The following is a 12,587-nucleotide window of genomic DNA, read 5'->3' as shown; positions in this document are numbered from 1 at the left end:
AATCCTCTATCATGTGTTCCGCGAACCATTGAGAATGACCTGCATTAACTCTTACTAGGTAGGTATGTCTGCCCCACGAGCTGCGCCCGCGCCGACCTGCTGCTGCACGTGGTCGAGGCGCCCCCCCCTGCTGTAATGATGTATGAAATCTCATTACGATACAGATTTCTGTATCGTAATGACCATTACGATACAGCCGTGTTCATAATAGAATCTAATGTCGTAATGCTGGTGATTAATGGTTTTTGAACGCATAGTTGAGGATTTACTATATGGGTGTAGATAAAATACTAATTATAAACAGGCTGTTGCTGGAGCACGGTGCGGACGCGACCGCGACCGACATAGAGGGCAACGCGGCGGCGCATTGGTGCGCGCTCGCCGGTGACGCGCAGTCCCTGCGGCTGCTCGTGGAGGCGTCCCCGCGCGCTGTGGCCGCCGTCAACGCGCACCGGGACACGCCGCTGTGAGCATACAGGGGGGTCGAATGGGTGGATCGACTATTACTTGTTGTTATTCTGTCCCGTCGGCGAGGGGACAGAAGTACTACAATCCGTGAGCTCTTAGATAAGCTTCGGGTTTCGGGGGAAATCGGAAGGATTCGTTAGTAGAAAATGACAATTGTCTTTTTTCATCATCCCAGGCTATATACGTCCCACTGCAGGGCACAGGCCTCCCCTCAGAATGAGAGGGCTTGGGCGATAGTTCCCACGCGGGCCCAGTGCGGGTTGGGAACTTCACACACACCATTGAATTGCTTCGCAGGTTTGTGCAGGTTTCCTCACGATGTTTTCCTTCACCGCAAAGCTCGTGGTAAATTTCAAATGTAACAAAATGTAACAAATGTAATGTGGTATGTTTCAATTGTCTTTTTTAGTTAGTAATAATACATCGCGCGAAGAGTGCACTCTTTGTGTTTTCATCTTCTATATATATAAAAGAAGAAACTGACTTGACTGACTGACTGACTGACTGACTTATAGATCAACGCACAGCCCAAACCGCTGGGGCTAGAAACTTGAAATTTGGAATATATGTTCCTTAATAGGTGTAGACGCGCACTAAGAAAGGATTTTTTGAAATTCCCACGGGATAGGGAAATATCTAAACTTTTTTCGCTTCTTTGTTTGTTGGGGGTAATCTCTGAAACTACTGAGCTGATTTAAATAATTCTATTACCAATAGAAAACTACTCGTACAATATCTCTGATGGACAGACTTCTTTTTTTAAATGCAGAATTTCCGCAGAATAAAAATAAGTGAATTCAATTTCGGGGCAGATTTTCAAAATTCTTTTAATAATAGAAAGCTACAATATGTCTCTAATCGACAATTAAGAATATTAAAATAAATCACAGTAATTCATGTCCCGCGGGGACTTTACAATTTCTCGAGATACAATCCTATATCCTATAATAATATCGTGTAGGAAGTCGCCGGCAAAAAAAACGCGTAGTACTTTAACGCCTTTAATGTTTCAGCAAAACAGGGTTCCAGAGTTGATACGAACTATGAATGATTAATTACGTACCTATGTAGGTTGATTTTTGAATTCCAATATGTGCACCATCTGTCTAAAACAATGTCTTACTGTATTTGTATTTCCATGTAATCCAAAAAATCAATCAAAACACGAAAAAAAGGATCGCAGAAAGTAAATGTATGTTAATTGTTACCCCAAATTTAACGCGAGCGAAGCCGCGGGCAAAAGCTAGTTGATTTATATAGAGCAGTTAAAACCACCACTTACATATTTATTTGGTTTGTTATTTTTAGGAAATTGATTTCCATGGCGAGTCAACTTTAACGGGGTATTAACTGTAAATAGCCAATCACGGGAAATTGTTTATAATGTATGCTAATATTTTGAGAAAAGTGTTGATCGTAAATATTTTAATAAGGTTCAAGACCGAGTTATAGAAGCAACGGGGAATTTGAAAACGAAACGAAAGCAGACCAAAAAAAATCATTTGACATACCCAAGAGAAGTAGATACAGTATAACAACAGCTCTATATACTTCCAAATAAAAGTAGTGTGTTAAGGCGGTGTGTTCTCAATTTCAATTAACGATGTAAGGATTCGAAAATGCTGATTTTGTTTTATTTGTATCGAATTGGAAAAAAGAAAAGCGTAATATTATTACAGTAAGGTTTATTTTGTACTGATGGTTATTCTTAACTTAACTTTTTACTGTAACTTTGAAAAGTTTTGCAAGTTGATAACAGAACAACCGCACATCACGTTCGCATGTCATCGTCAATACCCGAAGCATGCTTTTAAAATCCGAAGGTTTTTTTTAAGAGTGTACAAATACAAATATTTTTATTAACAGGAACATATTTGCTACAATACAGAACATATCTATTATAATCCAAACTAGGCTGGGCCTGTATCTTGGACGTCTGCGAGTGCGATTAACAGATTTGTAAAACTTTAGAATTAAGCGAAAAAAAAATACAAAATTGACATAAAAACAACCAGCAAAATAGTAAAAACTGACGTTTAAACTATGTGTGTGTGTGTGTGTGTGTGTGTGTGTGTGTGTGTGTGTGTGTGTGTGTGTGTGTGTGTGTGTGTGTGTGTGCGTGTGTGTGCGTGCGTGTGTGTGTGTGTGTAGTACAGTTTAACCTTTAATATAGCCGAGTCTCTTTCCAAAGACCGGTGTTCAATCTTTACAGCCGGGTACTGTAGGTTTTGTATATTTCTAGGCACGTGGCAGCCAGACAAGGACACTACGCATGCGTCGTCATATTGCTCGCGCACGGCGCTAGGGTGAGTCATGTTTAACCATACTAACTTTTATGTTTAAATTGTAATAAACACACAGGTCTATTTTTTTTTTTGGTAGCCTATAGTGTCCCACTGCAGGTCAAAGGCTTCCCCCATTACAGGTCTAATTACCTAAAACATATCGTGCTAACAAACACACTACCTACAACTCCTAACAACTCCTGATTTTGCCATATCTTAATATTATTATGAAAATATAGATAAACAGATTGAGTTTTTAGCGAAGAGAAAATTTAAATCGGTTGAAAATTGGATTTATAGTGATTTTTTGACAAATCTGTATACCTGTCTCTTTCTCAAACGCTTTTCTCTATGCAGCAAGTATGGAGGTACTGGCATGTGACGTCACATGCCAGTATGTCTTTCTCTGTCTAATCTTGAATTTCAAACCTTTATTATTTGTAAAGGTAGCTTAAAAATTGTTTCTCTATTCGATAACAGGCATTGTGATTTTTTAATTTATAAAACATATACAAAATAGTCAAATACCGTATTAAACATCGACAGTCGATAAAACACAATGGTCAATCCCTCGTGACACTTGATATTTGCTATGAAAATTCCGCTCTTTGATGATGTTCACGGTGGACGCAAGCCGCTGCCAACCGAAGCAACTGTGGTCTATGGGGGGGGGGGGGGGTTATGTCGAACTGTGGACGTCCTACAGCTGACATGACGATAACTATTTTTATTTTTTTAGACGGACGTAGAGAACTCAGCGGGCGAGCTGCCCGTAGAAGTGTGCTCGGGCGAGTGCCAGAGCGCTATATCTCTCAACATGCAGATGGCCATCGCGGCGCGGGACGTCGGCAGCGGATACAGGATGCTCTGCAGGTTAGAGAGAGAGAGAGATTTGGTCAGTCAAAATCAAAAGTTTAGCTTGATCCCATGGTAAAAATAATCTCGGACTCGAGTATAGTAGCCCCCGGCTTTGTTCACAGTGACTTGTCGAACGGCCGCGAGGAGTTCCCCGTGCCGTGCGTGAACGAGGTCGACGACGCGCCGGCGCCGGACGACTTCACGTACGTGACGCGGCACGTCACGCCGCGTCCCGTCGCCGTCGACGACACGATCGACACGCTGCAGGTAGTGTTGCAGCCTGCCGCCAGGCGGACGACGCGCCGGTGCCGGGCGACTTTGTCCGAATTGGGAACTTTCCAAATACCATTCGTTTACTTTTCTAATTAAACTTTCATCTATCTATCTACATAATACCTATCTATATTTATGAACCTCGAGGTCCTACTGCATTCTATAAGATAACATTGAAAAAAAAATCCTAAAACAGCACGGTTCTACATATTTTATGGCAAACGTTGGTATGGCAAGTGAAATTCGGGCAAGTAAAATATACGCTATTGAGGGCTATCGCGTATGAATTCGCCGCTAGAGGCGCTGGTGTAGCGTGAGGTCACCGAAATGTCAAATGTCACTGTTTTTGGGTGAGCTACGCGGGGTATAGAATAATTTTGTGAATATTTTGCATTACCTGAAATTAATTATGACAATTATGCGTTACGGGGCAATGAATGTCTGTGTTTTGAGACAGTTATGCCTTTTCGGAAACTTTTGTCCTCTCTTTTTCCGAACAAAAACGGGACTACGCAAACACTGTGGTTCCTCGATATTTTTATGGTACGGTTTTAAGGTGTTTTAAATATGATTTTAATCTAAACTTAGTTTTCACGCCCGTAATAAAAGACTTTGAAATCCACACTTAAAAATAGGGTTGCCACCTTTTATTACAGGAAATAGAGTATATCTGATTTCAAAGGAGGTAAATAAAGAGTACGGCCTTTTTTTGGTTATGATAATGAGTTTGCATAAAATAACATGACTGGCACTAGTATAGTAAACATTGTGTGAAAAAGAGTATTTTAGCTATTTGTGTTATAGATTATAGAGTACGCCTATATGATATAGAGTACAGTCGCCATCAGATATTTCGGAGCGTGCTAGGTTAGATCGATACAATACGATAATGAACATCGATGCATGTGCCGATATTTTTGACTACCTTGGCCGCTCCGAAATATCTGATGGCGACTGTACAATACTCTGTTTTAGAGTACGGTTGGCAACCCTACTTAAAAACCTCACGCAACAGTGGCGCCATCTAGAAAGACAAAAAACGAAGGCACTCATTGTCATTTCCGTGTGTGCCAGGGGTGCACGTGCGCGGACGGCACGTGCCAGGCGGACACGTGCGCGTGCCAGCTGCTGGCGTGCGGCGCTGGCTGGCGCGCGGCCGGCTCGCGCCCGACTTCCCCTACCATGAGCCGCCCATGCTGTTCCAGTGTCACCACGCGTGCGCCTGCAACACGGTTTGTGCCACCCATCTATTCTACCCATCTTGACGACCAGATGGCCTAGTGGTTAGAGAACCTGACTACGAAGCTTGAGGTCCCGGGTTCGATTCCCGTGTCGGGGCAGATATTTGTATGAAAAATACGAATGTTTGTTCTCGGGTCTTGGGTGTTTAATATGTATTTAAGTATGTATCTATCTATATAATTATATTTATCCGTTGCTTAGTACCCATAACACAAGCTTTGCTAAGCTTACTTTGGACTAGGTCAATTGGTGTGAATTGTCCCGTGATATTTATTATTTATCTATAGTATTTTTCACCTATGATGAGTTCTGTGACGTTTCGAGTTTGACAGTTTTAGAGATGTACCATTTATCGAGTGAGCTATCGATTTTTCTAACAGTTATTAGTGCCTATTTTTGGAGAAGTTGTATTATATTTACAAGAATAATATTTTTCCAGTTTTCCGCCCACGGGTGGCACGTGTAGTCTGGTTACACCAGCTAAAAGAAATCGTTATCAACGTGCAGTTTTCATAGCAAAGTATGGTCGGCAAACAAATAAAATATAAACCTACCTACCATAATACCTGTAGAATAGAAAGTATTGTATGTGCTAATCAATATGTTAATATAAAACAAATATACAAATTCTTGCAAATTTTGTTTAAAAAATTAAAATATCTTAGTGTTCACTGTTATCGTATAATGCACCGCGGCAATTGCCGATAATTTTGTGTCACGTCACTACTCTGTTCCGTTTCACACATTGCGTCAATTAAAAAAAAAATCGTATTCGATGGGGTCTATTTAATGGACACTGCTATTGCTATATATTTTTAAAAAGTACAGTTTTAATTTTTTTTTGTTACTTTTCTTCAAAATAAAAAATATTTATGCATATTCTGTAAACTCATCATAGGTGAAAAATATTAGTGTTGTAAATTAAAAAAAAAACTCATTCTAGAAAAACAAACATGAAAAACAACTTCACATCCATGTATTTATATTTGACTAGCTTTTGCCCGCGGCTTCGCTCGCGTGGTATTCGGTTATCGCGCGCTGTTCCCTCGGGAACTGTGCATTTTTCCGGGATAAAAAGCAGCCTATGTCACTCTGTGGCCCATAAACTATCTCTATGCCAAAAAACACGTTGATCCGTCCCTCCGTTTCGACGTGAAAGACGGACAAACATACAAACACTCAAACATACAAACCCACACACTTCGCGTTTACGAGTATAATATTATATTAGTATGGATTAAGTACTAAATAATGTGAAACATTGCGAGTCTCTCAGTATATTTAAAACCAAATTGAAACAACACATTAATAACAGTGTGTAACTTGAACAAATCGTCAGGCGATCATGCAGAAATGCTTAATTATAAGGAAGTGGGATGTTGAGCTCCACCACAACTGACGTACTTTTTATGAGCTGTCAAAACACAATCCTCCCAGAGCTTGAATGGAAATAGCAACTTATGACGTCACTTGTTCGCACACTCAATCAACTAACTATTTATTTTTTTAAAGCAACAAAAAATCTAATTTTGCAGTTAACCGAAAATTAATCTTGGTTTTCAGGGCTGAAATAAAGCATTTTTTTACTGGAGTCGTGTCTTCGAATTATTTTTTATCTACATGCATATCATAACTTCCCTATTATATGTTCAGAAACGATTATCAAATGGCCTTTATTAAGAAAGCTGGTATCTGCGGGTGCATCTTAATGTTTATATTAAAGTATCGGTAATACTTTTTTTAACAATGCATATCTTTACATATTGTAGAAAAACTTATGACATGCATGTAGATAATAATTATTATCAAGTCAAAGTCAAAATACAGGCCATATCTGAACATATCATAGAAAACTTATGATATGCATGTAGATAAAGTTATGTATGCGGCTATACATAATTAGGCATTAAAACACTCGTGTGATCTTATTATGAAACCACACTCTTACTTTAATGCTCTCATTATGCACCAGCCACATAAAAATAAACTATTAATGGTGTCAACATCCCTATTACGTAAGCTCATTTTAAGTGCACTGTATTGTTCTTAAAGTAAAAAAGCATCTCTTAACTTAAACCTAAACCTAAATCATCGCCAACAGAAGCTGTGCACGAACGCGAGCATAACCCGCGCCACCCAGAAGGGCTCGCTCATGGTCCGCGCGGCTGTGTTCCGGGCGGGCGGCGCGCGCGGCTGGGGGCTCCGCGCGTTGGCACGCGTGCCGCGGCGCCCCCGTCGCGACCTACTGCGGGGAGCTGCTCAGTATGGCCGATGCGGATACCCGCTCGGCGGATCATTACATGTTCGCGTTGGATCTCAAGCCGGACTTGCTGCAGGTGAGGGCTAATATAGTCATTTTCACACCTCTCCTTCAGAAAAGTAACTTTTCACACCTCTCCTTCAGAAAAGTAACTTTTCCTCCCTGACGAGAGGGAGCAAAGTGCAACTTTTCTGTTCAAGGCTTTTCTAAGTATTTTATTGCAAATGCAATTTTTTGAAGTTGATAATTGTAAAGCCACGCCATGTTCTATGCTGGTTGTTCTTTAATAATATTTAGAATTTGTTTTTTTTCAAGTTTCTTAATGCTCGTGTGAAAATTGTATGAGCCACTCGGGAGCAAAAATTTTTCATCTTGGGCGTTAACACTTGAATCCCTCATTACGCTCAGGATTCTACTTTAGAATCCCTCGTTACGCTCAGGATTCTATTGTAGAATCCTTCGCTACATTCTGGATTCAATGTACGCCCTCGCCGTAAATACACCATTTTGCTCCCTTGTGACACAAATAACTATTTCCTCCCTGACGAGAGGGAGCAAAGTGCAACTTTTCTGTTCAAGGCTTTTCTAAGTATTTTATTGCAAATGCCATTTTTGAAGTTGATAATTGTAAAGCCACGCCATTTTCTATGCTGGTTGTTCTTTAATAATATTTAGAATTTGTTTTTTTCAAGTTTCTTAATGCTCGGTGTGAAAAGTTGTATGAGCCACTCGGGAGCAAAATTATTTTCATCTTGGGCGTTAACACTTGAATCCTGAGCGTAATGAGGGATTCAAGTGTTAACGCCCAAGATGAAAATAATTTTGCTCCCGAGTGGCTCATACAACTTTTCACACCGAGCATTAAGAAACTTGAAAAAAAAAACATAATATTATTAAAGAACAACCAGCATGGAAAATGGCGTGGCTTTACAATTATCAACTTCAAAAAATGGCATTTGCAATAAAACACTTAGAAAAGCCTTTTACAGGAAAGTTGCACTTTGCTCCCTCTCGTCAGGGAGGAAAAGTTACTTTTCTGAAGGAGGTGTGAAAAATAAATATCCATACTAGTTTAACCCTTTATAAGGCCCCGTTTATTGGAGCATACTACCACAGAATCAAAAGCAGCTATCGAATACATGCGACAAAGAATATTTTTAATGCTAATCGTATTTTCAATAATTACAATGGAAATTGTGACGTATTATGAAAGCAATAAGGTTCAGTTTCCAACTGGTCGCTAAATCGTCTCTGCCTTATAAAGGGTTAGTGATTCAGGTCCAGTGTCCACTTTCTGGAAAGTCAGGGAATAGTCAGGGAAGCTCAAGGTGGTCAGGGAAAATCAGGGAAATTTGCTAGAAATCCAAAAAGTCGGGAAAAAACTCGTGATTTCCCAAAACTTAGCTCGATATTTTGACACAAGTCGTTCCAGTTCTGGGCGGCGTGTTAAAGAGTGGTATTATAACAACAGTCAACGAAAAAGTGAGCACGTTCGGTGTGCAGTGATTTCCCATCATCGGGTCTAGCTTAAAGGAAACAAAGAAATTCATGACAAAGTAGGTACGAAATGACAAAAATAAATTAATAAATAACTATATAAAACCCGGCTTCGCTCGGGTAAAATTTAGACTCATAATAATATGTTTGAAAACATTTTTTGCCAGTAAAGACTGTCGTACTTATCGAAAAATCTGACGTGATGACACTTTAACGGCTAACCTACGTATCGGTATTTCACCAGTAGATATTTCTCCTAAATCTTATTTGCCCAAATAACTATGATGTCTCTGTCTCATAATCAAAGAAATTAGACCTAAAGGGCCCCATATACGGTACGATTCGTCTGTACGATCGATCTGATGAAAATCGACGAATCGTGCCGTGTGTGGGGCCCTTAAGAGGTCACAACGGAGAACGAAATGGAAACCTGTGACACGTGATGACGTGACACTAACGCCACTTTGATGTGATGACTTTGACATGTTTACTTCGCAACGCCATTATATACTTAGTAATTTATTCAAGTTTATATTGAAAATACTCGATAATCCGAATTTTCCGCCTACAAGTTGTCGACTCGGATTGACAATTTTTTTACGCTCTTCAATTTGATGTGCATTTCGTTCGAGTCTACCGTACCCCTTGACGAAATTATTAATATAGATTATTAATATCTCGGGCAGTAAAAAAATAAGTCGTATAACCTGCTTTGAAATGTACATGATTGGTCAGGGAAACTTAGAACATTTCACCAAGTCAGGAAAAAGTCAGGGATTTTTTACAAGCTTTTATTTAACTTGCCCCGTTCGTTTGTTTATTTATTTGGGTCAAATCTTGCAAGTTAAATTTAACCCATTTCCAGTTGTCCAATCGACTTGAAATTTGATAAACTTATGTAAATTTATTTATTTATTTATTAGACATGCCAACAGTACATGAACAAGATATTTAAATTAATCTAAATTATAAGTTATAGCCCCCGCTCATGCACCAATAGCAGGCATGCAACAGCATTGATCATGTTCGGGGAAATACACTAACAAGTAAAACTATAAGACCTAATGTAATTATACTAATTAAATTAATAACAAAAAAAAGGTAACTAATTTTGAGAGGCGTGCGATGGGTTCAGCATTTTTGGTATTCAAATGTAGTTTGGGTGACAATACAAGTAGAGTCAGCAAAAAAAGCTTGTATTAAAAACGATTTATTTTAGGATTTGTAGTGGACATTCACCCCGAGTGGCAACAAAATCCCCGATCGCTGGTTAAGACCGCTTGTACTAGTTGAGCTGGCAACGTTGCATTTTCGTTAGTTTTTCTCGATTATTCCATAAAAATTGAATGAAAATTAGTAATGTTGTCTGATAGGACACCTTTCAATCGTTACGACTTTTATTTTCTTTAAAAACCGGTCATAAACATTAATTCGTTTTTAAGGAATATAAAAGTGTATCACGAATAATTATTGGAGTACACGCATTAACTTATATATTAAGAAGTGTTCTATCGGACCACATTTTTAATTTTCATTCATTTTTTATGGAATAATCGAGAAAAACTAACAGAAATGCAACGTTGCCAGCTCAGCAGGTATAAACGCACTTAATAATATGTACGTATTTCTGTCAGCAATGCGAGTACAAGGTGCAGCTGTGCGTGGACGCGGCGCGGTACGGCAGCGCGGCGCGCTTCGTCAACCACAGCTGCGCGCCCAACGTGGCGCCGGTGCGGGTGTTCGCAGGCGGCCGCGACCTGCGGCTGCCCGCCGTGTGCCTGTTCGCGGCGAGGGACATCGCGCCGGGCGAGGAGCTCACGTGAGTGCCCCCTACTGCCCTGATAATCGACCCCTGGCAATGGCTGTCTATTTTTACAGTATCGGGCGATGATTGCACATCGGGCTTCGGCAAAAGACAATTCTCGAAATTGATTTGTAATAGTTGACTTTACTATAAAAAATTATGTCGACGAAAGTGGAATGGAGATGATGAGATGATGATGAGAGTACTACCGTCTCGCCGTCAGGATGCGTTCATGATGTAGGTACTTGAGTGAGAGCTTAACCTGTCTTCTCCCAGAGGCACAAATTTGTGCCCAAAATCCTTCGATCCTGTTATTTATTTAATCCTGTTATTTTAGTTTATTTAATTTTATTGTACCTAATATACCTTTTTTATATTTAACAAAATGACATGTAATAATGATATTATCAATATATTAAATAAACATAACCTAAGGTAAATAAAAAAAAATAATAATAATAATAATAACTTGTTTTGGAGCACAGTTGTTCTATTTCACCAGCCGATAATAATAAATTTATTTGCAAACACTTGGCTTGTCTATTTACAAACCCCGAGCTATGCTGAGCCTGTATTTCGGGGCCTAGCAGTGCGCTGTATACATTGATTCTATTATGGAGACACGTCACAGATGAACAAACAGATAGACTAAACAGAAAAGCTAATTACACAATGTCGCTTAATTTTACTAGAATTTAAATTAATATCTAGTATAAATGTGTGTGTTTGTGTGTGTGTTTCATCGCTACATGCAGAGATGGAGGAGAGCTTCTGTGTCATTATATGTCAGGGACACTAAACCACTTTTTTAGGATAGCCTTTACCATTCCTATGGGGCGGTGTTTGATGTCACACACTTTACAAACATTATTATAGACATGAAGATGCATACACGCTGGGGAACGCTTTGCAAACGCAGACTGTCTCGGCGGGACGGGGACTCTGAACGTCCGTTTTTTTTAGAAGTTGCGCATGATTCGGCAGTTTAACAAAGTAACTGACAATCTGTCAAAAAATGCACTAGTACTTTTATTTAGACAAAAAGGATGTTGACACCACCAATCAATTGACGTACTTTTTATGAGCTGTCAAAACACAATTCTTCCATAGTTTGAATAGAAATAGCAACTTATGGCGTCACTTGTTCGCACACACAATGAACTATTTATTTGTTTTTCTCAAACATGCTCGGAAATGTATGCGTTAATGTCACGAAATGGAGACATGAAGTTTCTCATTTATGGCTCCCTACCACCTCCCTACATAACTTCTTGGCCTACCCGAACCCTGGTCTACCCCGAACTCGTCCATCAATCCCTTACTTCATGGCGTCTGCAGTAATGTACTATTAAAGCAACAAAAATCTAATTTTGCAGTTAATCGTAAATTAATCTAGTTTTCAGGGCTAAAATAAAGCATTTTTCTACTGGAGTCGTGTCTTCGGATTATTTTTTAATGGTGTCAACATCCCCATCCCTATTGTGCTTACAGTAACCGCTATTTATTATAAGCTAAGATTAAAGTGCTGTTCCAGGTTCGACTACGGTGACAAGTTCTGGTCGGTCAAATCTAAATGGATGCGGTGCGAGTGCGGCGCCCCGGAGTGCCGGTACCCCCTGCAGTCCAGCGACGACGCCGAATGACCGACAGACTCGGAGTAAACACGATAAGTCGACTACAGATATACCGACACGGTGGAAGTTACACGAAGGGGCATCGTTCTGAATTCCTTAGTTTTCTAATGTTTTTTGTAGCCTATTATATTAACAACAACGGATTTAAGCAATATGGTATCCCATATTTGCTTCAAAGTTTGTCTTCGAGATATTTGGCATCAAAGTTGAACAGTTTTAGGCAAAAAAACTGTTCTGGCGATAACTTTTGTGTTAATTAGTTTCAA

The 12,587-nt window shown here is 39.6% G+C and overlaps 1 protein-coding gene across 1 annotated transcript in view; it reads left to right on the top strand.

The window, feature by feature from the left end:
• LOC141440478 (histone-lysine N-methyltransferase EHMT2-like) overlaps nucleotides 1-12,581 on the top strand; it is a 32,225-nt gene extending 19,644 nt beyond the window's left edge. Inside the window, 10 exon segments of the mRNA XM_074105000.1 lie at nucleotides 305-466; nucleotides 2,711-2,774; nucleotides 3,493-3,626; nucleotides 3,734-3,878; nucleotides 4,959-5,013; nucleotides 5,016-5,116; nucleotides 7,228-7,349; nucleotides 7,351-7,462; nucleotides 10,518-10,702; nucleotides 12,222-12,581. Coding sequence (XP_073961101.1) covers nucleotides 305-466; nucleotides 2,711-2,774; nucleotides 3,493-3,626; nucleotides 3,734-3,878; nucleotides 4,959-5,013; nucleotides 5,016-5,116; nucleotides 7,228-7,349; nucleotides 7,351-7,462; nucleotides 10,518-10,702; nucleotides 12,222-12,330 — 1,189 coding nt within the window. The 3' untranslated portion in view covers nucleotides 12,331-12,581.
• The last annotated feature ends 6 nt before the right edge of the window (nucleotides 12,582-12,587 follow it).

This window comes from Choristoneura fumiferana, chromosome Z (assembly GCF_025370935.1).
Source record: "Choristoneura fumiferana chromosome Z, NRCan_CFum_1, whole genome shotgun sequence".
In the NCBI taxonomy this organism is placed as follows: domain Eukaryota; kingdom Metazoa; phylum Arthropoda; class Insecta; order Lepidoptera; family Tortricidae; genus Choristoneura; species Choristoneura fumiferana.
This window is presented reverse-complemented; position numbering and strand designations above follow the sequence as displayed.